This window comes from Coregonus lavaretus (genome assembly GCF_964263955.1).
Source record: "Coregonus lavaretus genome assembly, chromosome: 14".
In the NCBI taxonomy this organism is placed as follows: Eukaryota; Metazoa; Chordata; class Actinopteri; order Salmoniformes; family Salmonidae; genus Coregonus; species Coregonus lavaretus.
The window spans coordinates 31,800,099-31,826,549 of NC_140001.1; the positions used below are offsets into that span (position 1 = coordinate 31,800,099).

The 26,451-nt window shown below is 43.6% G+C and overlaps 1 protein-coding gene across 1 annotated transcript in view; it reads left to right on the top strand.

The window, feature by feature from the left end:
- LOC311141299 (single-stranded DNA-binding protein 2-like) overlaps window positions 1-26,451 on the top strand; it is a 106,227-nt gene that overhangs the window by 67,052 nt on the left and 12,724 nt on the right. Inside the window, exon 4 of the mRNA XM_084176594.1 lies at window positions 26,305-26,394. Coding sequence (XP_084032720.1) covers window positions 26,305-26,394 — 90 coding nt within the window. The remainder of the gene's footprint in view (window positions 1-26,304; window positions 26,395-26,451) is intronic.

The following is a 26,451-nucleotide window of genomic DNA, read 5'->3' on the forward strand; positions in this document are numbered from 1 at the left end:
CAAAAAAAAGAAACAAATATTGCTGAAACATTTCTAGCCTGTCTATCTATGGGTAACAGGGTTGACGTGTTATGCTCCACCCGCTCAGTTTTCTGCCATAAAACACCAGAAAAAGGCCAAAAAGAGGAGAACCAGCTCACCTGCTTTTTCACTATGAATTGTCTATTAGATGTTCAATGTTTCTTTACAAAAATATATTTTAAAAGGAATAGTTTCACCATATTAATACAACAGTTCAGTTCATGTAACAGGGTTGACCTTAAAATTAGGGACAGATGTAAATGAATCACATTAAATAAATAATCATATTCAGAAATGACTTTGTCAAAGCAGCAAAATAACTAGGGCTTTACAATGATGGTAAAACTTGGAGCCATTTTTGGATTAAGTGGGTTTGGATTAAGTGACACAGGGTTGAGACATGTCAAAATGCTGCATTTTTGCACTTTAGCAAGCCTTTATTCATATTAAAAATCAGATTTATTGAATTCTTCATGTGGTCTATATTAAAGGGCACTTCATTTAATATAACAGGCTTTTAAAATGCAATATTGGTGCACAATTTCTACTTACATCCCTGTCACGCCCTGGCCTTGAGAGCCCGGTTTTCTTTGGTTGGTTTGGTCAGGGTGTGAATTTCTATGTGAACATTCTATGTTATTGTAGATCTATGTTGGCCGGGTGTGGTTCCCAATCAGAGGCAGCTGTCGATCGTTGTCTCTGATTGGGGATCATACTTAGGTAGCCATTTTGCCTACCTATGTTGTGGGATCTTGACTCTTGTTTGGCTTGTTTGTGTGTAGCCATTGTGAGCTTCACGTTACGTTGTTTTGTAGTGTGTTAACTTCGTTAATAAACATGTATGCATTCCACGCTGCACCTTGGTCCAATCCTGTACTCAACGAGCGTGACAGAAGATCCCACCACCAACGGACCAAGCAGCGTGCCCAGGAGGAGCAAACACACTGGACACAGCAGGAAGCAACATTGGTAGATGTCCTCCTCGGTTGGGGGAAAATTAGAGAGGAGGAATCTGACCGTTACGGTGAGGTAATGGAGGAGGGCTGGAGTCCGGATCAACGGCGACGCCAACGGTGCCGACGACGAATGAAGCCCGAGAGACAGCTGCAATAAAAAAAATTGGGGAGGCACACGGGGTGGTCGATGAAGCAGCAGGAGGCCGTGAAAGGGCTGACTGTGGAGGAGGAGGCCGCTATTGTAGAGGTCCTCCAAGACCTGCGGATCAGCAGTATGAGAGAGGAGGCCACATTACGGGGGCTGTTAGAGAAGAGGGAGCAGGAGCTCTCACTTCAGAAGGAGGCGCTGCAGGAGGCCCAAAGGGAGAAGGAATTAGTGGATGCACGGAGAGAGGAGCTGGCCAGGCAACAGGAGGGGCTGAGAGAGGAGTTAACCCTCCAGCAGCAGAGAGCTCAGGCCTTAGAGCAGAGGCTGGCGGAGCCAGGTTTAGCAGAGCCAACTTCCCGCACTCGCTTTGAGGAGAGTGTGTCTGTGCATGCACCAGTCTATGCGCCGGCTTTACGCACTGTGCCGCCAGTGCGCCTTCACAGACCGGTACGGCCCGTGCCTGCTTCTCGCACCAAACCGGTGGTGCGTGTCTCCAGTCCGGCACAGCCCGTGCCTGCTCCTCGCACCAAACCAGTGGTGCGTGTCTCCAGTCTGGCACGGCCCGTGCCTGCTCCTCGCACCAGACCAGTGGTGCGTATTCCCAGCCCGGTGCAGCCCATGCCTGTTCCTTGCACCAGACCAGTGGTGCGTGTCCCCAGCCCGGTACGGCTGGTGCCAGAGCAATCCGCTCCACCGGTGCCTAGTCCAGCTCCAGTCAGCTGCTCCACTCCAGTACCAGAGCAGTCCGCTCCACCGGTGCCTAGTCCAGCTCCGGTCAGCTGCTCCACTCCAGTGCCAGAGCAGTCCGCTCCACCGGTGCCTAGTCCAGCTCCGGTCAGCTGCTCCACTCCAGTGCCAGAGTAGTCCGCTCCACCGGTGCCCTGTCCAGCTCCGGTCAGCTGCTCCACTCCAGTGCCAGAGCAGTCCGCTCCACCGGTGCCTAGTCCGGCTCCGGTCAGCTGTTCCAGTCCAGAGCCAGAGCAGTCCACTCCACCGGTGCCTAGTCCAGCCTCGGTCGGCTGCTCTGTCCAGAGCCAGAGCAGTCCGATCCACCGGGGTCCAGTTCAGCTCCGGTCGGCGGCTCCACTCCAGAACCAGATGTCAACTCCTCTCCAGGGTCGGGGCCTCCCACACCAGGGTCCAGACAGGGCTTGGTACATCGCGGGGGGATTGCCGGTCCAGGCCCAGATGTCAGCCCCTCTCCAGGGTCGGGGCCTCCCACACCAGGGTCCAGACAGAGCTTGGTGCATCGTGGGAGGACTGAGAGAGGAAGCATCGCGCCGAGGTCCAGACCGGACCAGGGGTGCAACGGGGAGGCAGTAAGGGAGAGGACGTCACGCCCGGAGCCAGAGCCGCCACCGACGCTGAATGCCCACCCGGACCCTCCCCTAATGAGTTAGATTACGCACCTTTGGGGGGGTACTGTCACGCACCTGGCCTTGAGAGCCCGCTTTTCTTTGGTTGGTTTGGTCAGGGTGTGAATTTCTATGTGTACATTCTATGTTATTGTAGATCTATGTTGGCCGGGTGTGGTTCCCAATCAGAGGCAGCTGTCGATCGTTGTCTCTGATTGGGGATCATACTTAGGTAGCCATTTTGCCTACCTATGTTGTGGGATCTTGACTCTTGTTTGGCTTGTTTGTGTGTAGCCACTGTGAGCTTCACGTTACGTTGTTTTGTAGTGTGTTAACTTCGTTAATAAACATGTATGCATTCCACGCTGCACCTTGGTCCAATCCTGTACCTTGGTCCAATCAGATATTTTTCCTTCGCCAAATACTCCCAGATATTGCGGGACATTTTCGAATGTACCACAAAATTATCCCAATGTCCTCCTGCATTTGGGTATTTTAAATGTGGTCACCCTGTGTGATACTAGTGAAGAGAGGAGAGATAGGGTAGGAGAGGGAATGGAACGGAAGAGGGAGAGATGGCAAGAGAGAGGACAAGGGGAGAGACAGAGAGGGTGGATGAATTGAATAAGAAGGAACTATAAAAAAGAGCGAGGTAGATTGATAGGATTCCAAGTCAAAGAAAGAGGTTATAATCTCACTACCTATTTCCCATGCACCCAGCCAAACCATCTCTCTCTCTCTCTCTCTGTTTTCCTAATGGAGGGATAGATAAGAGAGAAGTTATTTAACTGAAGGGTTCTCTGTGGTCTGTCTGTGTGGACGTGCACCCTGAATGTGATAAATATTTACTACTTGCCTGAGTTTGAGCCGGATATTTTGGCTAAACAGCAGAGATCTAAGAGGAGCATGTGAACTCTTATTTCCATCTCAACATGTTTGTGTTTCCCACTGCCTGTTATGGCACAGGACAGGACACATACACAAATCAAATCAAATTGTATTCGTCACATGCTTCGTAAACAACAGGTGTAGACTAACAGTGAAATACTTACTTCTCAACAATGCAGAGAGAAAGAAAATAGAGAAATAATAGAAAAGTAATAACATGTAATAAATACACAATGAGTAATGATAACTTGGGGTACCAGTACCGAGTTGATGTGCAGGTGTACAAGGTAATTGAGGTAGATACAGCGCCTTCAGAAAGTATTCATACCGCTCGACTTATTCCACATTTTGTTGTGTTACAGCCTGAATTCAAAATGTATTAAATATATATTTTTGTCACCCATCTACAGACAATACCCCATAATGACAAAGTGAAAATGTGTTTTTAGAAATGTTTTGCAAATGTATTAAAAATCTAATACAGAAATATCTCATTTACATAAGTATTCACACCCCTGAGTCAATACATGTTAGAATCACCTTTGGCAGCGATTACAGCTGTGAGTCTTTCTGGGTAAGTCTCTAAGAGCTTTGCACACCTGGATTGTACAATATTTGCACATTATTATTTTCTAAATTCTTCAAGCTATGTCATGTTGGTTGTTGATCATTGATAGACAGCCATTTTCAAGTCTTGCCATAGATTTAAGACGATTTAAGTCAAAACTGCAACTAGGTGACTCAGGAACATTCAATGTTGTCTTGGTAAGCAACAGTGCATATTTGGCCTTGAGTTTTAGGTCCTGCTGAAAGGTGAATTTGTCTCCCAGTCTCTGTTGGAAAGCAGACTGAACCAGGTTTTCCTCTAGGAAAACTCTGTAGTCTTTGCCGATGACAAGCATACCCATAACATGATGCAGCTACCACCATGCTTGAAAATATGAAGAGTGGTACTCAGTGATATGTTGTGTAGGATTTTCCCCAAACATAACGCTTTGTATTCAGGACAAAAAGTTAATTTCTTTGCCACTTTCTTTGCAGGTTTGCTTTCGTGCCTTATTGCAAACAGGATGCATGTTTTGGAATATGTTTATACTGTACAGGCTTCTTTCTTTTCACTCTGTCATTTAGGTTAATATTGTGGATTAACTACAATGTTGTTGATCCATCCTCAGTTGTCTCCTATCTCAGCCATTAAACTCTGTAACTGTTTTAAAGTCACCATTGGCTTCATGGTGAAAAATCCCTGATTGGCTTCCTTCCTCTCCGGCAGTTAGGAAGGATGCAGTTAGGAAGGACGCCTGTATCTTTGTAGTGACTGGGTGTATTGATACACCATCCAAAGTGTAATTGGTAACTTCACCATGCTCAAAGGGATGTTCAGTGTCTGTTTAAAAAAAACATGTACCAATAGGTGCCCTTCTTTGCGAGGCATTGGAAAACCTTCCTTGTTTAATCTGTGTATGAAATTCACTGCTCGACTGAAGGACCTTACAGCTAATTGTATGTGTGAGCTACAGCGATGAGGTACTCATAAAAAAATCATGTTAAACATTATATATTATTGCACACAGAGTGAGTCCATAAAACGTATTTTTACTCCTGAACTTATTTAGGCTTGCCATAACAAAGGGGTTGAATACTTATTGACTCAAGACATTTCAGCTTTACATTTTGTATTAATTTGCAAACATTTCTAAAAACATAATTCCACTTTGACATTAGAGGGTATTGTGTGTAGGCCAGTGACACAAAATCTCAATTGAATCCATTTTAAATTCAGGCTGTAACACAACAAAATGTGGAAAAAGTCAAGGGGTGTGAATACTTTGGTTAACTATTTAGCAGTCTTATGGTTTGGGGTTGAAGCTGTTCAGGGTCTTGTTGGTTCCAGACTTGGTGCACCAGTACCACTTGCCGTGCGGTAGCAGAGAGAACAGTCTATGACTTGGGTGACTGGAGTCTTTGACAATTTTCTGGGCCTTCCTCTGACACCGCCTAGTATATAGGTCCTGGGTCCTGGATGGCAGGAAGCTTGGCCCCAGTGATGTACTGGGCCGTACGCACTACCCTCTGTAGCGCCTTACGGTCAGATGCCGAGCAGTTGCCATACCAGGCGGTGATGCAACCGGTCAGGATACTCTCGATGGTGCAGCTGTAGAATTTCTTGAGGATATGGGGACCCATGCCAAATCCTGAGGGGGAAAGGCATTGTCGTGCCCTCTTCACGACTGTCTTGGTGTGTTTGGACCATGATAGTTTGTTGGTGATGTGGACACCAAGGAACTTGAATCTCTCGACCTGCTCCAGTACAGCCCCGTCAATGTGAATGGGGGCGTGTTCGGCCCTCCTTTTCCTGTAGTCCACGATCAGCTCCTTTGTCTTGCTCACGTTGAGGGAGAGGTTGTTGTCCTGGCACCACACTGCCAGGTCTCTGACCTCCTCCCTATAGGCTGTCTCATCGTTGTCGGTAATCAGGCCTACCACTGTTGGTCGTCAGCAAACTTAATGATGGTGTTGGAGTCATGCTTGGCCACGTAGTCGTGGGTGAACAGGGAGTACAGGAGGGGACTGAGCACGCACCCCTGAGGGGCCCCCGTGTTGAGGATCAGCGTGGCAGATGTGTTGTTGCCTATCCTTACCACCTGGGGGCGGCCCGTCAGGAAGTCCAGGATCCAGTTGCAGAGGGAGGTGTTTAGTCCCAGGGTCCTTAGCTTAGTGATGAGCTTGGAGGGCATTATGGTGTTGAACGCTGAGCTGTAGTCAATGAACAGCATTCTCACATAGGCGTTCCTCTGGTCCAGGTGGGAGAGGGCAGTGTGGAGTTCAATAGAGATTGCGTCATCTGTGGATCTGTTGGGGCGGTATGTGAATTGGAGTGGGTCCAGGGTGTCTGGGATGATGGTGTTGTTGTGAGCCATGACCAGCACCCGCACACACAGACACACGCCTCAGGCAGTAGTGGGAGTACGGCTGTTGCGGTGACCGTATTACCGCCACACCTCATTAGTAGCCTACCAAACTTGCTAACTGCCTGGAACTCAGCACTCTATTGTCCCTCTAATCACTCTGACATCAATTGCAAATGTAATCTAAAATCTAATCAAACACTTCATGAGAGCCCCATGAGCTCATGTTGAGCAACATTTCTATAGGCTATGCAATTGCACGAGAAAAAAGAGTGATGGCCTCTTTAAAAGTGGAGGATCCCATCAGCTTTCAATAGGCTAGGCCTACTATATTTATTAAGCACATTGCTTATATTTACAACAGGAGTATAGCCTACCTGGCTGGCATGAAAATGAACCAAGAGAAAAGTGTCTTCCATTCGCTATTTAAGTGCATAGATGACATGTATTTTTTCCGCTGCCCCTGTTTCGAGACAGGTGCATGATAATGGACCATTCTAAATCAAAACAAATATCACACATATATTATTTAGTATATTTAAAGATTAAATCAAGAATAGTCTGATGGGTGAAAACATTAGCCTATCACTTGTGAATGATATATTATCACTTGTGAATGATGCCCAGCGTGAGGCAAGAAACAATGCCTTTTTTTAGCGACTTTTTCTAATCATAGTCGCACACCTCATCTAGCCTAGCCCATAGGCCTATATGTTTTAATAAGGTTTGTATTACAACTAAAGTGGCCAAATTACTTCTTAAAATTAAGCACATTAATCCGCTTTACAAGGGGTGTAGAGCCTAACTGGCATACATAAGCAGTGTGTGAGTTTCAAGTTTGGGGAAGATCATTTTCACCATAAAAATGCACCTTTATAATAAAAGCATTACATGCATAATTGCATTTGCGGTCACTTTTGATAATGGTGGTTTCCGCTAATGGAACATTCACACTTATAGCCTACTACCATGTGCGCATTGCTGTCCTTATAATGTGAAGAAATAGCCTAATACTTTATCAACATTTTAAGCTAAACGTTCTGATCTGTTGCATCAGCCTCATTGCGTAAAAAAGGTTTTTTGATGCTAGTGGTTGTATTAATTTGGGATCTATCGCATCCCACAACTGTCCCAGACTATGTTTGGAATATTTATTTCTAGTACAGAATAGAATAGGTCAACTTTTGTACTATGGGGGATAGTAGATTGACATAGGCTAGTGCTTTTGCTGTTCGTTAGGCCTACTCATCTTGATGGCTGACGAAAAGTAAATGTGTACAGTTCTTCCAATATCTTCAATATGCACCTCGGAACTGGATAAGGACGCACGCAGTTGTGTCTCCGGTGTGTCTCTCTTCACTTGTAGGCTGTTAGAAAGAGTATGTGATTTTAAATAGCAACTGCCCCTAAAAACCAACTTCTCATTTAGAAAACAGGTGGCATCGATATGAGTCAGAAACATTTATTCTACTGCCAGAATTAACTACAAAATGTAAATATAATAATTTTAGTAATAAAGTCAGTCTCATCTAAAACAGAGTTTTGTGGTCGTGACTGCATTACAACGTAAATGAAGGTAGGATTTGTTTCAATCCTGCGCACATGCCCAATCATCAATTCGGAGTGCAGCTGCACGCGACCCAATCGTTATGCCTGCTGAAAATTTGGGTTGACTATGGATATCCCTATGGGTAGGGCCCTGTGCTTTGGTTAATCATGTCACATGACCTCGATTTGAACCTTTATTTAAAGCTTTTTCATCAAACCGTCCCCTTTTCTTTTTGTGTCAGATGGTCCAGCACCATCCTCATATAATTGCTTTCATTTTTGGTCTAATTCTCATTTCTAAAATAAAGGGTCAAATCCAGGTCATGTGACATGATTAACCAAAATACAGGGCCCTACCAATGGGAGTAGTTATGGACCATCAGTAATTACACAATGTACATGAGACAATATGTTAACATTCAAATAGCTCCAAAAAAAAAATTATGCACTCACTAACTGTAAGTCGCTCTGGATAAGAGCATCTGCTAAATGACTAAAATGTAAAAACAACTAAAAGATGTGCAACATGAAAATATTGTCTCATTTACATTGTGTAATTTTTTGATGGTCCCTAACTAGCCCCGGAGATAGGCTATCCAAAGTCAATCCACTTTTCCCACGGTCTCACACCAGCCGGCTGAAGCTAATGGCCAAAATAATTAAGAGTAACTCTTCCCACCTGCGAACACACACAAGAGACAACAACATCAAACCACACCCCAAAAACAACTCACGTTTGTATTCAGTCATCATGACCACTAGCATTTCTTAATGAACCAAATCTAAAACGTGGCCAAATCAGGAAGTGCAGTCGCCCTTTAAACCTTTCTGCCTTGAAATTGAAAAGTGAGTTGGGCAGTGAGCGAGCGAGCGAGCGCTGGCTCAGGAGTGAATAGTGAAGCGTGCTGAAATGTCTCTGGTCGCCATGGGAGATGGTGAATAATGCATGCTGAATAATGCATGGTAAAAGCAGAGGAATATGCTCATCTCTCAGACAAGCACAACCGGTCTTTTCTCTCCTGGCTTAGTTTCCACCACTACTGGTTTCCATTCTCAGTACAGTTCTAGGGAACGGCCCCAACCATGCACACGCACACGCACGTGCATGTTCCCACACACACCATTAGTATACAGAGTAATTACCAAATAGTAACTTGATACTCTTATTTACACCAAGTTGTTTTCCTCAACAAAGTCAATTCAGACCCGCCAAACCCAGATGTGCATCAGTGTGTGTGTGTTTCATGCAGAGGGGCATCTTTTCTCCATTTCCTCCCCACTCATTCAGGAAGTGGACTAATGGCATTTGAGAGGTTGGAGGGAGTGAAGAAGAGAGGTGGGAGTTCGAGGGCACGGGAGAGAGGGAGGGAGCGAGGGAGGGAGCTGTTAGTGAGTTCCTTCCTGTGCTGTGTCATTTGTATTTCCTGTGGTAATGGTGGCCTTGAGACCAGTAAGACCCCCCCCCCCAACACACACACACACACACACACAGGGTGAGGCAGGTTAGAGTGAGACAGAGTTAGGTAGTATAGAAGAAGAGCAAGGCAAAGTGAGACAGTTGGGCTGTGTGATGCGGTGTTGAGACAGACAGAGTGATCCAGACAGTGAGACAGAGACGACACAGTGTGTTGGGATTCCACTCACGTCTATACTAGTCTCTTTATTCTCTTCTATAATTAGCTGACATGAGTTCCTCCCTCCCAGTGGTGGAACACTCCTGAGGAACACCACTCTCCCCTGACACACACACACACACACACACACACATGCACACACTTGGAGACACACAAAGAATGCAGGTGCACAGAACAGTGCTACTATAGGAATTAATAGAAAAATATTGAAATTAATTAAATTTTTACATTTAAGTCATTTAGCAGACGCTCTTATCCAGAGCGACTTACAGTTAGTGAGTGCATACATTTTCATACTGGCCCCCCGTGGGAAACAAACCCACAACCCTGGCGTTGCAAACGCCATGCTCTACCAACTGAGCTACAGAGGGCCTAATAGCTATAGATTAATAAGTAATGAGAAGGATAGACAGAAAGTTAGATAAACTGTACAGTAGACATTCATAAATGGGTAAATAGATACAGTATATGTCAAAGGGTAGAGAATTGACAGGTTCTTTAGAATCTGGGTTGAGCAGGCAGCGTGAAGTAGAGGCAGACAACAAAGGAAGGCACTATATACAGTGCATTCAGAAAGTATTCAGACCCCTTGACTTTTTCCACATTTTGTTACGTTACAGCCTTATTCTAAAATTGATTAAATTGTTTTTTTCCCCTCATCAATCTACACACAATACCCCATAATGACAAAGCAAAAACAGGTTTGTAGAAATTTTTGCAAATGTATTAAAAATGAAATACAGAAATATGTCATTTACATAATTATTCATATATTTGAGATTCTTCAAAGTAAACACCCTTTGCCTTGATGACAGCTTTGCACACTCTTGGCATTCTCTCAACCAGCTTCACCTGGAATGCTTTTCCAACAGTCTTGAAGGAGTTCCCACAAACGCTGAGCACATGTTGCCTGCTTCTCCTTCACTCTGCAGTCCAACTCATCCCAAACCATCTCAATTGGGTTGAGGTTGGGTGATTGTGGAGGCCAGGTCATCTGATTGCAGCACTCCATCACTCTCCTTCTTGGTGAAATAGCCCTTACACAGCCTGGAGGTGTGTTGGGTCATTGTCCTGTTGAAAAACAAATGATAGTCCCACTAAGCCCAAACCAGATGGGATGGCGTATTGCTGCAGAATGCAATGGTAGCCATGCTGGTTAAGTGTGCCTTGAATTCTAAATGAATCACAGACAGTGTCACCAGCAAAGCACCCCAACACCATCACACCTCCTCCTACATGCTTTACAGTGGGAACCACACATGCAGAGATAATCCGTTCATCTACTCTGCGTCTCACAAAGACACAGCGGTTGGAACCAAAAATCTCAAATTTGGACTCATCAGACCCAAGGACAGATTTCCACCAGTCTAATGTCCGTTGCTCGTCTTTCTTGGCCCAAGCAAGTCTCTTCTTCTTATTGGTGTCCTTTAGTAGTGGTTTCTTTGCAGTAATTCGACCATGAAGGCCTGATTCACGCAGTCTCCTCTGAACAGTTGATGTTGAGATGTGTCTGTTACTTGAACTCTTTGAAGCATTTATTTGGCTGCAATTTCTGAACTTAATGAACTTATCCTCTGCAACAGAGGTAACTCTGGGTCTTCCATTCCTGTGGCGGTCCTCATGAGCGCCAGTTTCATCATAGCGCTTGATGGTTTTTGTGACTGTACTTGAAGAAACGTTCAAAGTTCTTGAAATGTTCCAGATTGACTGACCTTCATGTCTTAAAGTAATGATGGACTGTCGTTTCTCTTTGCTTATTTGAGCTGCCATAATATGGACTTGGTCTTTTACCAAATAGGGCTATCTTCTGTATACCCCCCCTACCTTGTCACAACACAACTGATTGGCTCAAACGCATTAAGTAGGATAGATATTCCACAAATTAACTTTTAACAAGGCACACCTGTTAAGTGAAATGCATTCCTGGTGACTAACTCATGAAGCTGGTTGAGAGAATGCCAAGAGTGTGCAAAGCTGTCATCAAGGCAATGTGTGGCTACTTTGAAGAATCTAAAATCTAAAATATATGTTGATTTGTTTAACACTTTTTTGGTTACTACATGATTCCATATGTGTTATTTCATAGTTTTGATGTCTTCACTATTATTCTACAATGAACAAGAAAATAGTAAAAATAAAGAAAAACCCTTGAATGAGTAGGTGTGTCCAAACTTTTGACTGGTACTGTAAGTATTCAGACCCTTCTACTCAGTACTTTGTTGAAGCACCTTTGGCAGCGATTACAGCCTCGAGTCTTCTTGGGTATGACGCTTGGCACATCTGCATTTGGGGAGTTTCTCCCATTCTTCTCTGCAGATCCTCTCAAGCTCTGTCAGGTTGGATGTTCGATCGGGTTCAAGTCCGGGCTCTGGCTGGGCCACTCAAGTACATTCAGAGACTTGTCCTGAAGCCACTCCTGCGTTGTCTTGGCTGTGTGCTTAGGGTCATTGTCCTGTTGGAAGGTGAACCTTCACCCCCAGTCTGAGGTCCTGAGGGCTCTGGAGCAGGTTTTCATCAAGGATCTCTCTGTACTTTGCTCCATTCATCTTTCCCTTGATCCAGACTAGTCTCCCAGTCCCTGCCGTTGAAAAACATCCCAACAGCATGATGCTGCCACCACCATGCTTCACCGTAGGGATGGTGCCAGGTTTCCTCCAGACGTGACGCTTGGCATTCAGGCAAAAGAGTTCAATCTTGGTTTCATTTGACCAGATAATCTTGTTTCTCATGGTCTGAGAGTACTTAAGGTGCCTTTTGGCAAACTCCAAGCGGTCTGTCATGTGCCTTTTACTGAGGAGTGGCTTCCGTTTGGCCACAACCATAAAGGCCTGATTTGTGGAGTGCTGCAGAGATGGTTGTCCTTCTGGAAGGTTCTCCCATCTCCACAGAGGAACTCTAGAGCTCTGTCAGAGTGACCATCGGGTTCTTGGTCACCTCCCTGACCAAGGCCCTTCTCCAACGATTGCTCAGTTTGGCCGGGCGGCCAGCTCTAGGAAGAGTCTTGGTGGTTCCAAACTTCTTCCATTTAAGAATGATGGAGGCCACTGTGTTCTTGGGGACCTTCAATGCTGCAGAAATGTTTTGGTACACTTCCCCAAATCTGTGCCTCGACTCAATCCTGTCTCGGAGCTCTAAGGACAATTCCTTCGACCTCATGGCTTGGTTTTTGCTCTGACATGCACTGTCAACTGTGGGACATTATATAGACAGGTGTGTGCCTTTCCAAATCATGTCCGATCAATTACATTTACCACAGGGGGACTCCAATCAAGTTGTAGAAACATCTCAAGGATGATCAATGGAAACAGGATGCACCTGAGCTCAATTTCGAGTCTCAAAGGGTCTGAATACTTATGTAAATAAGGTATTTCTGTTTTTGTTTTTTAAATACATTTACAATTAATTTTTTTTTAAACTGTTTTCGCTTTGTCATTATGGGGTATTGTGTGTAGATTGATGAGGGAAAAAAATTATTGAATCAATTTTAGAATAAGGCTGTAACGTAACAAAATGTGGATTAAGTGAAGGGGTCTGAATACTTTCCGAATGCACTGTATATAGCGCAGTGTGCACAACTTTTGACCAGAGGCATTGGGATTTTGGGATGCAACTATAAAAACAGCTGTGGTGGAGCCCCAGAGGTCACTCTGTTAACCTGTAGAATGGTTTTAGTGTAATACTAGACTAAGTCCTGAGATCAGTGTAGCAGTATGGTTAGTGTAGTGTAACCCTGTCCTCCAGAGTGGTGCTGTGAATAATTTAGATGACAAATGAGTTTCCCAGGAGGTCCAGGTGTTCTTCTGAGTGGGAGGGGTGAGAGTGTTTCCACTGCTTCAGGTTTCCTCAGTCACATCGCACACCTCAGATATCAACACTTAAAGGTCCAATGCAGCTGTTTTTATCTCAGTATCTGTTATGATGATTTTCTCGGGTATCAAAGAATCAAGGATGCAAGGATATACTTAGACACTTTGTAGACAGTTAATGCAAATGTTTAATGATCGGTACCGGGTTCGTTACAACAATGACCAGAGCTTTGCCCCTTGGTGTTACGAACTAACTTGAACAAAGGAAACACTCTACCTTATATACCCTCTATTACCCTAGTCATAGTCATCTATCTTATGTGATATCAAACCTCTCAAACCTCTATAAACTCAGTCTGAGTAAAAGATAAACACAGAATTAACTACTATATATTCATGCTAATAATCTATGTAGTCAAAACCTTATTTTTATATATATAAGGAAAAAATCCCACATATACAGTGGGGGAAAAAAGTATTTAGTCAGCCACCAATTGTGCAAGTTCTCCCACTTAAAAAGATGAGAGAGGCCTGTAATTTTCATCATATGTACACGTCAACTATGACAGACAAATTGAGAGAAAAGAAATCCAGAAAATCACATTGTAGGATTTTTAATGAATTTATTTGCAAATTATGGTGGAAAGTAAGTATTTGGTCACCTACAAACAAGCAAGCAAGATTTCTGGCTCTCACAGACCTGTAACTTCTTCTTTAAGAGGCTCCTCTGTCCGCCACTCGTTACCTGTATTAATGGCACCTGTTTGAACTTGTTATCAGTATAAAAGACACCTGTCCACAACCTCAAACAGTCACACTCCAAACTCCACTATGGCCAAGACCAAAGAGCTGTCAAAGGACACCAGAAACAAAATTGTAGACCTGCACTAGGCTGGGAAGACTGAATCTGCAATAGGTAAGCAGCTTGGTTTGAAGAAATCAACTGTGGGAGCAATTATTAGGAAATGGAAGACATACAAGACCACTGATAATCTCCCTCGATCTGGGGCTCCACGCAAGATCTCACCCCGTGGGGTCAAAATGATCACAAGAACGGTGAGCAAAAATCCCAGAACCACACGGGGGGACCTAGTGAATGACCTGCAGAGAGCTGGGACCAAAGTAACAAAGCCTACCATCAGTAACACACTACGCCTCCAGGCCCGTCTGAAGTTTGCTAGAGTGCATTTGGATGATCCAGAAGAGGATTGGGAGAATGTCATATGGTCAGATGAAACCAAAATAGAAATGTTTTGGTAAAAACTCAACCTGTTGTGTTTGGAGGACAAAGAATGCTGAGTTGCATCCAAAGAACACCATACCTACTGTGAAGCATGGGGGTGGAAACATCATGCTTTGGGGCTGTTTTTCTGCAAAGGGACCAGGACGACTGATCCGTGTAAAGGAAAGAATGAATGGGGCCATGTATCGTGAGATTTTGAGTGAAAACCTCCTTCCATCAGCAAGGGCATTGAAGATGAAACGTGGCTGGGTCTTTCAGCATGACAATGATCCCAAACACACCGCCCGGGCAACGAAGGAGTGGCTTCGTAAGAAGCATTTCAAGGTCCTGGAGTGGCCTAGCCAGTCTCCAGATCTCAACCCCATAGAACATCTTTGGAGGGAGTTGAAAGTCTGTGTTGCCCAGCGACAGCCCCAAAACATCACTGCTCTAGAGGAGATCTGCATGGAGGAATGGGCCAAAATACCAGCAACAGTGTTTGAAAACCTTGTGAAGACTTACAGAAAACGTTTGACCTGTGTCATTGCCAACAAAGGGTATATAACAAAGTATTGAGAAACTTTTGTTATTGACCAAATACTTATTTTCCACCATAATTTGCAAATAAATTCATTAAACATCCTACAATGTGATTTTCAGTATTTTGTCTTCTCATTTTGTCTGTCATAGTTGATGTGTACCTATGATGAAAATTACAGGCCTCTCTCATCTTTGTAAGTGGGAGAACTTGCACAATTGGTGGCTGGCTAAATACTTTTTTCCCCACTGTACATCCCCCCTTTTAAAATGACCCCTTTTTCTGAGCCATGCAACCAAGAAAACATACATAGAAATAAATTGTTAACATAATGACATCAACAATACACAAATACAAAGATCCATGACACTTTGTAAGTTACATGGATATTACAATCTGAACACATGAATACAAAAATAACAAAAACGTCCGTCTTCATAATTTCTGCGCCGACAGAGGAACCCCAAGTTTTTCCCTGGTCACAAGGGGCTCTATCTGATCCACTTAGATATTCATCTGTCCACATCTACGATCCTGTAAACCTTAAATTCCATGTTATACATTTCCACCTTAACATTCCCATTCCTCAATCAACATTATTAATGGATTCTAAACTGGAACAAGATGACAAAGAAGAATAATTAGTCCTCTCCCGCCTTGTATTAACATTAACTGATACATCTCTAACTGTAATCACATGCATGTTATTAATGGTTTGTACAGATCTTAAAATCCATCCCCGAAAAATTTGAAAACAACACCCCATAGCTATTGCTACAATAATTACTATGGCCACTAGAGGACCTAGAATGCTTGCCATCCATGTTCCTATGGAATTACCACTAAAAAAACTTTGAAAAAACTTCAACAGCATTCAAATTACCATATCATCCTAATCTTAATATAATAGCATCCAATGCTATGTGATTATCAATTACACATTCTAATGATTAACATCTCAGACCCAATTGCTTACAACCCATGATTATTAAAATATACAATATCCAACTCCGACTTTGTTCTCCTATTATTCCTAATATGACGTACACATTATAACACTCTATTATCACTCCCTGTTAAATCATTACATCCCTAAACTATTCCTGCTTTAATTATTCAACCAAATTCAGATCATATGAAAATATCATAACCCCATGATAACAACCAATTAAGTACTTGCTTATCAACATAAATATTTACCACTCTAAACATCCATATCAATATCACCCAATACTCCAAATGTATATAATGACTAATATGCTAATACATTAACCAAATTAATCAACATATTCATGATTTCATTCACAATCCTCACCTTAACTTCCATTACAACTTTCAGAATTTATACTTATATTATCTCATATTAAAAAAACATATATAATTCAATTATGACCTTCCTCATCCTGATAATAAATACAGATCATTATCTCAATGCATTCTTAATACTATTAATTTAGCAGTGTATATACCTACTACCCAAATTATCAAATTTAGATAAATCCAATTTTATTATCAACAAGCAACCCCTTTATTCCTGCCGGCACTTAAATCTTCTGGCGTCTCTTCATTATGTTCTTCAGACAGCTTCATATTTCAAAATGACTTGCCCATTACAATGTCACAACTACAATGTCTCATTCGATTCACCACCAACTCCACAACTTCAATGTCATGTCCATTTGTCAACCATTATACCAACAACATTTACATTTACATTTACGTCATTTAGCAGACGCTCTTATCCAGAGCGACTTACAAATAGGTGCATTCACCTTATAGCCAGTGGGATAACCACTTTACAAAGTTTTCTATTTTATTTTTATTTTATTTAATATTAAAAAAAAAAAAATTGTATTATTTGTATTTTTTTTGGGGGGGTGCCAGAGCACCCCCCCAAATGTCTCCGGAAGGTGGTGAGTGACTCCGCTGTCCTGGCGTCGTGAGGGAGCTTGTTCCACCATTGGGGTGCCAGAGCAGCGAACAGTTTTGACTGGGCTGAGCGGGAACTATGCTTCCGCAGAGATAGGGGAGCCAGCAGGCCAGAGGTGGATGAACGCAGTGCTCTCGTTTGGGTGTAGGGACTGATCAGAGCCTGAAGGTATGGAGGTGCCGTTCCCCTCACAGCTCCGTAGGCAAGCACCATGGTCTTGTAGCAGATGCGAGCTTCAACTGGAAGCCAGTGGAGTGTGCGGAGGAGCGGGGTGACGTGAGAGAACTTGGGAAGGTTGAACACCAGACGGGCTGCGGCATTCTGGATGAGTTGTAGGGGTTTAATGGCACAGGCAGGGAGCCCAGCCAACAGCGAGTTGCAGTAATCCAGACGGGAGATGACAAGTGCCTGGATTAGGACCTGTGCCGCTTCCTGTGTAAGGCAGGGTCGTACTCTCCGAATGTTGTAGAGCATGAACCTACAGGATCGGGTCACCGCCTTGATGTTAGCGGAGAACGACAGGGTGTTGTCCAGGGTCACGCCAAGGCTCTTCGCACTCTGGGAGGAGGACACAACGGAGTTGTCAACCGTGATGGCGAGATCATGGAACGGGCAGTCCTTCCCCGGGAGGAAGAGCAGCTCCGTCTTGCCGAGGTTCAGCTTGAGGTGGTGATCCGTCATCCATACTGATATGTCTGCCAGACATGCAGAGATGCGATTCGCCACCTGGTTATCAGAAGGGGGAAAGGAGAATATTAGTTGTGTGTCGTCAGCGTAGCAATGATAGGAGAGGCCATGTGAGGATATGACAGAGCCAAGTGACTTGGTGTATAGCGAGAATAGGAGAGGGCCTAGAACTGAGCCCTGGGGGACACCAGTGGTGAGAGCACGTGGTGCGGAGACAGCTTCTCGCCACGCCACTTGGTAGGAGCGACCGGTCAGGTAGGACGCAATCCAAGAGTGAGCCGCGCCGGAGATGCCCAGCTCGGAGAGGGTGGAGAGGAGGATCTGATGGTTCACAGTATCAAAGGCAGCAGACAGGTCTAGAAGGACAAGAGCAGAGTAGAGAGAGTTAGCTTTAGCAGTGCGGAGAGCCTCTGTGACACAGAGAAGAGCAGTCTCAGTTGAATGACCAGTCTTGAAACCTGACTGGTTTGGATCAAGAAGGTCATTCTGAGAGAGATAGCAAGAGAGTTGGCTAAAGACGGCATGCTCAATAGTTTTGGAGAGAAAAGAAAGAAGGGATACTGGTCTGTAGTTGTTGACATCAGAGGGATCGAGTGTTGGTTTTTTGAGAAGGGGTGCAACTCTCGCTCTCTTGAAGACGGAAGGGACATAGCCAGCGGTCAAGGATGAGTTGATCAGCGAGGTGAGGTAAGGGAGAAGGTCACCGGAGATGGTCTGGAGAAGAGAGGAGGGGATAGGGTCAAGCGGGCAGGTTGTTGGGCGGCCTGCCGTCACAAGTCGCAAGATTTTATCTGGAGAGAGAGGGGAGAAAGAAGTCAAAGCATAGGGTAGGGCAGTGTGAGCAGGACCAGCAGTGTCATTTGACTTAACAAACGAGGATCGGATGTCGTCAACCTTCTTTTCAAAATGGTTGACGAAGTCATCCACAGAGAGGGAGGAGGGGGGGGGGGGGGATTCAGCAGGGAGGAGAATGTGGCAAAGAGCTTCCTAGGGTTAGAGGCGGATGCTTGGAATTTAGAGTGGTAGAAAGTGGCCTTAGCAGCAGAAACAGATGAAGAAAATGTAGAGGGGAGGGAGTGAAAAGATGCCAGGTCTTCACTAGTTCTATGATCATGCAGAGTCCTTCTCCATTTATCACCATCTCTCTTTGGATTGTGTCCTTCTATCAGCGTACCAATAGTCTCTGCTGCAAAAACACACAGACAAAACAAAACAATTCTCAGCCGAAGCGGTGCCATCTTCCTCCTCTGCGTTAGAAAAGTCCTACAATGGTACATACAGATCTAGGAATCTCTCTCTCTTACTTGCCCCTCCATCAAGGTAGCCATCAACACCGATTCCTAACCTTCCCACTTGGGTGTTGTCCATCTCTGATTTTCTTAATCCTTTACCACCACATAGTCTCCAAGTTGCAAAAAATGTCCAGATTCTCCTGGTAGGTCTGGCAGAGAAGCCTTCACCTTTTCGAAATAAAGTCTGCATAACATTATTAATTGAGACACAGCATGCTACTTCATCCTGTCTTCTTATCAGTCCTTATAAGTATTTTAGATTAGGAAGTGCACATTCTTGCAGCTTGTTATAGTCACTAATGTCATAGAAAGGCCTCCTCTAAATTCTGCCTTATACCACAAATACATTTTCCCCTAAAACATTTAATCTAACCCATAACACATTACTTACTACTGCTCATATTCTTAATACAATATGCAAATATACCAATAAATCCTCATACCATCAATACTACCCCCTTTTTTGAACACATGAGTCGCAACGTGATTCATGCTTTCAAAAACAAAACACCAACATTATTTATTAAACCTGAATAAAAATGAAATTAAAATGACAACATTGGATAATACCTCAACTTACTTCTATCCCGTAAAGTGATCCAAGATTAGTACACTTAACTAGCAACAGGTATCCCTCATTCAGGATAGCTCCCTCTCTCTTTAGTTATTTTATGGTTCGATTCATATATATTATTACCAAATAAATTAAAAACTTCTTCACAATTATCCTTATCATAACTAACCCCCTATTCAGCATGCCTCTAGGATTTACAGTGCGGGTGATCAAGCCACACTATAAAGCCAGGACAGATAGCAGAGGTCATTGAAATCATTCAATGAAATGTTCCATCCAATAGTATACTAATCATTACCAACATTCAAAACCTTTCATAAATGTTATGTACCCCAAGTGTACATTAAATCCTCATGACATCTATTCTCATAAGAAATCATGTATACCCAAAACTCAGTCAAAAAATAAAAACATTTACATTTTAGTCATTTAGCAGACGCTCTTATCCAGAGCGACTTACAGTTAGTGAGTGCATACATTATTTTAATTTTTTTCTTACTGGTCCCCCGTGGGAAACGAACCCACAACCCTGGCGTTGCAAACACCATGCTCTACCAACTGAGCTACACGGGACTACAATAACAAACATAATTTGGGACTATAACCTTCTATTAAGGATTTTTAAACTTCAACTGTAGGCCTTGAACCTACTACCAAGGACTTGAACCTCTGATTCTATTTTATAATGTTGTACACTCCATAATCTCGTCATGTTGAGGACTCGAACCTCGCATCTTTCTACGTTCGTCTACCAAAGACGTTTATCGCTGAGGACTCGAACCTCGCATCTTTCTACGTTCGTCTACCAAAGACGTTTATCGCTTTTCATAATGATACAACACATCTCTCTATTTCATGAATTATTCCATGATGATACAACACATCAGAATACTTATTTCATGAATTATTCCATGATGATACATCACATCAGAATACTTATTTCATGAATTATTCCATGATGATACAACACATCAGAATACTTATTTCATGAATTATTCCATGATGATACAACACATCAGAATACTTATTTTATGAATTATTCCATGATGATACAACACATCAGAGCTTCATCTAACTTACTCCCATGATGATACAACACATCAGTCTCTCTTTACCAATTTAAGCTAATTACTGTTAACACACCGTGTTTTGAATCATAGCATCATGTCATTTTGCAATTTAATATTCCTCCTTACTTCCCTTTACATAATTCAACACCACTCATCGTCCCCCTTCAAAATATTGAATCTTAAAGTTCGTTACAGTTCAGCTTTACCACAGATAAGCAGATTTTGACATAATTTTAAAAATGAAAGTCTGCTTACCTGTTAGTTGAGCTGTAGACTGCATCCTGTTCGTGAAGACGCCAATCTGTTATGATGAGTTTCTCAGGTATCAAAGAATCAAGGATGCAAGGATATACTTAGCCACTTTGTAGACAGTTAATGCAAATGTTTAATGATCGGTACCGGGTTCGTTACAACAATGACCAGAGCTTTGCCCCTTGGTGTTACGAACTAACTTGAACAAAGGAAACACTCTACCTTATATACCCTCTATTACCCTCTTCCTGGCATACATCTGGTAAGTCTCCATGGGCACTCCCTGTCTTTGATGTTCATCACTCTTACCCCAAGTCACTATCCTGCCCATCACTCATGCTATCCTAAACATCAGTAATCTCCTTTGACATAATGGAATGTAGACTTTCTGTCTCCTAACCACTTATCTAGTAACTCTAACCTGTTCCCCACGATACTATGACATGACATCATTACAGTATCAAATAATTTCTGGGTAACAATTATGTACCTTACCATGATTGTTTTCAATTAAAATTTCAAAAACAAACACAAACAGCTTCTTAGAAAAGGGCAATTTCTCAAGCAAGAATTTAGCTAGGACTGTCTGGGAGTGGTCTGAGTAGGGATGGGAAAACTGAAAATTAGCTGTTATTGGCAGAGAGGCTTGGAACTCTATTTATTATTGGTCTATTAACTAATTTACATTAAATAGTACCCGCAAAACACCAGTCTCAACGTCAACAGTGAAGAGACTCTGGGATGCTGACTTAGGCAGAGTTGCAAAGATAAAGCCATATCTCAGACTGGCCAATAAAAAGAAAAGATTGGGCAAAAGAACACAGACACTGGAATTTTCTTTGCAACTCTGCCTAGGTCAGCATCCCGGAGTCGCCTCTTCACTCTTGACGTTGAGACTGGTGTTTTGCGGGTACTATTTAATGAAGCTGCCAGTTGAGGACCTGTGAGGTGTCTGTTTCTCAAACTAGACACTCTAATGTATTTGTCCTCTTGCTCAGTTGTGCACCGGGGCCTCCCACTCCTCTTTCTATTCTGGTTAGAGCCAGTTTGCGCTGTTCTTTGATAGGAGTAGTACAGAGCGTTGTACGAGATCTTCAGTTTCTTGGCAATTTCTCGCATGGAATAGCCTTTATTTCTCAGAACAAGAATAGACTGACGAGTTTCAGAAGAAAGTTATTTGTTTCTGGCCATTTTTATCCTGTAATCTATCCCACAATTGCTGGTGCTCCAGATACTCAACTAGTCTCAAGAAGGCCAGTTTTATTGCTTCTTTAATCAGCACAACAGTTTTCAGCTGTGCTAACATAATTGCAAAAGGGTTTTCTAATTATCAATTAGGCTTTTAAAATGATAAACTTGGATTAGCAAACACAACGTGCCATTGGAACACAGGACTGATGGTTGTTGATAATGGGTCTCTGTACGCCTATGTAGATATTCCATAAAAAATCAGCCGTTTCCAGCTACAATATCCATTTACAACATTAACAATGTCTACACTGTATTTCTGATCAAGTTGATGTTATTTTAATGGACAAAAAAATTGCTTTTCTTTCGGAAACAAGGACATTTCTAAGTGACCCCAAACTTTTGAATGGTAGTGTATATAAAACACAGAAAGATCACTGCACTGGGCCTTTAAGAATGTTACTCTCAGCTCTTGTCAGAATGTAAACAGAGTTGTGTATGAAGTGTAGACTGTAGACTCTTAATCAATGTGTGTGTTTTCAGTGTTTGAACAGGTTATGTGCTAGAACATCAGGCCTTAACTACTAGGCAGCACAGTCCCAAACAATACTGTCCAACAACAGTATTAATCTCACTCACTGAGTAAGCCTGCCCATATGGAAAATAAAAATCTGTCAAATAAGAATATTGTACGGCAGATTATACACTGAGTGTACAAAACATTAAGAATCAATCAATCAATCAAATGTTATTTATAAAGCCCTTTTTACATCAGCAGATGTCACAATGTGCTATACAGAAACCCAGCCTAAAAACCCAAACAGCAAGCAATGCATATGTAGAAGCACGTTGGCTAGGAAAAACTAGAAAGGCAGAAGCCTAGGAAAAAACCTAGAGAGGAAACAGGCTCTGAGGGGTGGCCAGTCCCCTTCTGGCTGTGCCGGGTGGAGATTATAACATTACATGGCCATTAAGGCCAGATTTTTCTCCAAGATGTTCAAACGTTCATAGATGACCAGCAGGGTCAAATAATAATCACAGTGGTTGTAGAGGTTGCAACAGGTCAGTACATCAGGAGTAAACGTCACTTGGCTTTTCATAGCCGGGCATTTAGAGGTTGAAATAGCAGGTGCGGTAGAGAGAGAGAGTTGAAAACAGCAGGTCTGGGACAAGGTAGCACGCCTGGTGAACAGGTCAGGGTTCCATAGCCGCAGGCAGAAGAGTTGAAACTGGAGCAGCAGCACGACCAGGTGGACTGGGGACAGCAAGGAGTCATCAGACTAGGTAGTCCTGAGGCATGGTCCTAGGGCTCAGGTCCTCCGGGATGGGAGGGAGAGAGAGAGAGAGAGAGAATTAGAGGGAGCATACTTAAATTCACACAAGACAGGAGAATAACACCAGATATAACAGACTGACCCTAGCCCCCCGGCACATAGACTATTGCAGCATAGAGACTGAAGGATGAGACAGGGGAGGTTGGGAGACACTGTGGCCCCATCCGACGATACCCCCAGACAGGGCCAACCAGGCAGGATATAACCCCACCCACTTTGCCAAAGCACATCCCCCACACCACCAGAGGGATATCAACAGACCACCAACCTACTACCCTGAGACAAGGCTGAGTATAGCCCACGAAGATCTCCTCCACTGCACGAGCCCGAAGGATCGACAAGAACACCTTCCTAATATTGAGTTGCCCTCAGAACAGCCTCAATTCGTCTGGGCATGGACTCTACAAGGTGTCGAAAGCGTTCCACAGGGATGGTGGCCCATGTTGACTCCAATGCTTCCCACAGTTGTGTGAAGTTGGCTGGATGTCCTTTGGGTGGTGGACCATTCTTGATACACACAGGAAACTGTTGAGCGTGAAACACCCAGCAGTGATGCAGTTCTTGACACAAACCGGTGCTCCTGGCACCTACTACCAAACCCCGCTCAAAGGCACTTAAATATTTTGTCTGAATGGCACACACACAATCCATGTCTCAATTCTCTCAAAGTTAAAAAATCCTTCATTAATCTGTTTCCTCATCTACGCTGATTTAAGTGGATTTAACAAGTGACATCAGTAAGGGATCATAGCTTTCACCTGGATTCACCTGGACAGTCTATGTCATGGAAACAGCAGGTGTTCATAATGTTTTGTACCTCAGTGTATGTCAGTGGTGTATTTGTATATGCGTTGACTTACATGTGGCAAACACAATTGAATACATGATTGTGGTCATGTTCCTACATATATATGGTATGTGAGACCTTAGAAGGCTTAGCTTACATGTCTTTTGTATGTTTTGGTACAATACATGCAACATATAAGTCAGATATTACAATAATCTTCTATGAATCTTGTAAGTGTATTTCCTGCCATATATCTAACCCTTCCAGGTAGAACATATAAGAATCTTGTTAAATTATTCTATATCATTTCTATGTTGGTGTGGACAAATGGCTGTGTTTCATCTGTAAACCATGGTAACACACACCTACTGTTGACCCCCCCACACACACAGACCAACCTGGCGTACGTAAGACATACCAACTGTGTTCCTAACAAGAGAGCTTAGAAGGTATGTGTGTGGTCGAGGTGAAGTTCAGTTTAATTCAGAAATAGATTTTTAAACTCCTGTGGTAGTTCTGTGTTGTAGCCAGGGGCTGGGAGCTTGTTGTGTAGAGACTGTCTGTGTTGTATGTTGCAGGGACTTTGGGGCTGGGAGTTTGTTGTTGTTGTTTATCCCCATGGAGAAGGCTGCTGTGCTGTGGGGGCAGGGAATAGTTATCTGTGTCTCTGTCTCTGTCTCTCTCTCTCTCTCTTTCTCTCTCTCTCTCTCTCTCTCTCTCGCTCTCTCTCTCCCTCTCTCTCTCTCTCTCTCTCTCTCTCCCTCTATTTCTTTATTTTTCTCTCTCTCTCTCCTTCTCTCTGAGAAGGCAGACTCAGCAGACCTCCAGGCTGCCAGTGAGTGAAAAGCATGCTGGGTAAACCGGAGTTAGAGGAGAAACAGAGGCAGGGGGAAAGAACAGTAACACTTCCAGAGAGAGTGCATTACTGTGAACACACAAACACACATACACACACACACACACACACACACACGTACACGCATGCATGCACATGCACACTCACACACTTATTTCACACACCTTTCCTGAACAATGTTCTCCACCACTGAGCCATCCATCCATACCTTAATCTGTTTAAGCCAAATACACAAACTCTGTTTACACATAGAGCAGTACCATATTAAATTAAATGGCTATTTCAACACAAGAACTGTATGTATCCTGTCCCCAAACATTATTGGGAGAGACAAACGAGGATGACATGGGAGTGGGTAATGGGGGGGATTAAAAGGAGGGTAGTTGGCTGTTATCTTGGCTCAGATTAGTAAATCTGACCTAAAAAGTCAGCCAGTGGAAACTTCAGAGAGTTTGGGTCTGTCTCACAGAGGCTTTTAACCCAGTCTATGCCTAGGAGAGAGAGAGAGAGAGAGAGAGAGAGAGAGAGAGAGAGAGAGAGAGAGAGAGAGAGAGAGAGAGAGAGAGAGAGAGAGAGAGAGAGAGAGAGAGAGAGAGAGAGAGAGAGAGAGAGAGAGAGAGAGAGAGAGAGAGAGAGAGAGAGAGAGAGAGGACGAATGAAGGGTGGTAACTATCTTTACTGTCACTCACCACTGTGTCTGATAACACCTCTTTGCGGACCACCAGCATTTTGCCTCCCTCCTCTACCCTTGACCCTTAAATACGCTCCTGTCTGTGGCCATCTCCCTGCCCATAGCCATTGTCTGGTGGTATGTTTAGGGCTTGGTAATATTGGGGAGTTTGTAAAATAGCACAGGAAGCAGTCCGAGGCAGTGGTGAAATGTGCCCGTGCCACCTGTCTGAGGGAAAACAAATAAGGAGTAAAAATAACCTGGGCGGCTGGCAGAAACACACAGGAAAGAACCCACTGAGACAGAGACAGAGGAGGGAGGAGGGTGGCTCATTTGATCATGACATGAAACTGGTATACTGTTAACATTTGCTCCTGTATAATAAGTAGAGTCATGCGCTGGATTATGGATTTTACTAGGGTTCTGGGAGTTTGAGTTTGCCAAGATATTGTGGGATATTGGTGGCAATTATTTTGGTCTCTTAGTGGTGGGATGTTGGATGTCTTTGGAGCATTGGTAGGTTGTTGTGTCACTGATACACCACCACCACCATGATCTAACCTTACTTACTCTGTGTGTGGTGTGTGTGTTTGTGTTTGTGTGTGTTTGTGTGGTGTGTGTGTGGTGTGTGTCTTCCAGAGTGCAGCAGCAGCCCCCAGTCCCATCCTTGGGAACCTTCCCCCAGGAGAGGGAATGCCAGTGGGTCCTGTACCTCCAGGATTCTTCCAGGTACACACACACATATTGTTGAATTTATAAAGCATTAAGGGGCTTCCCTGTGCTCTG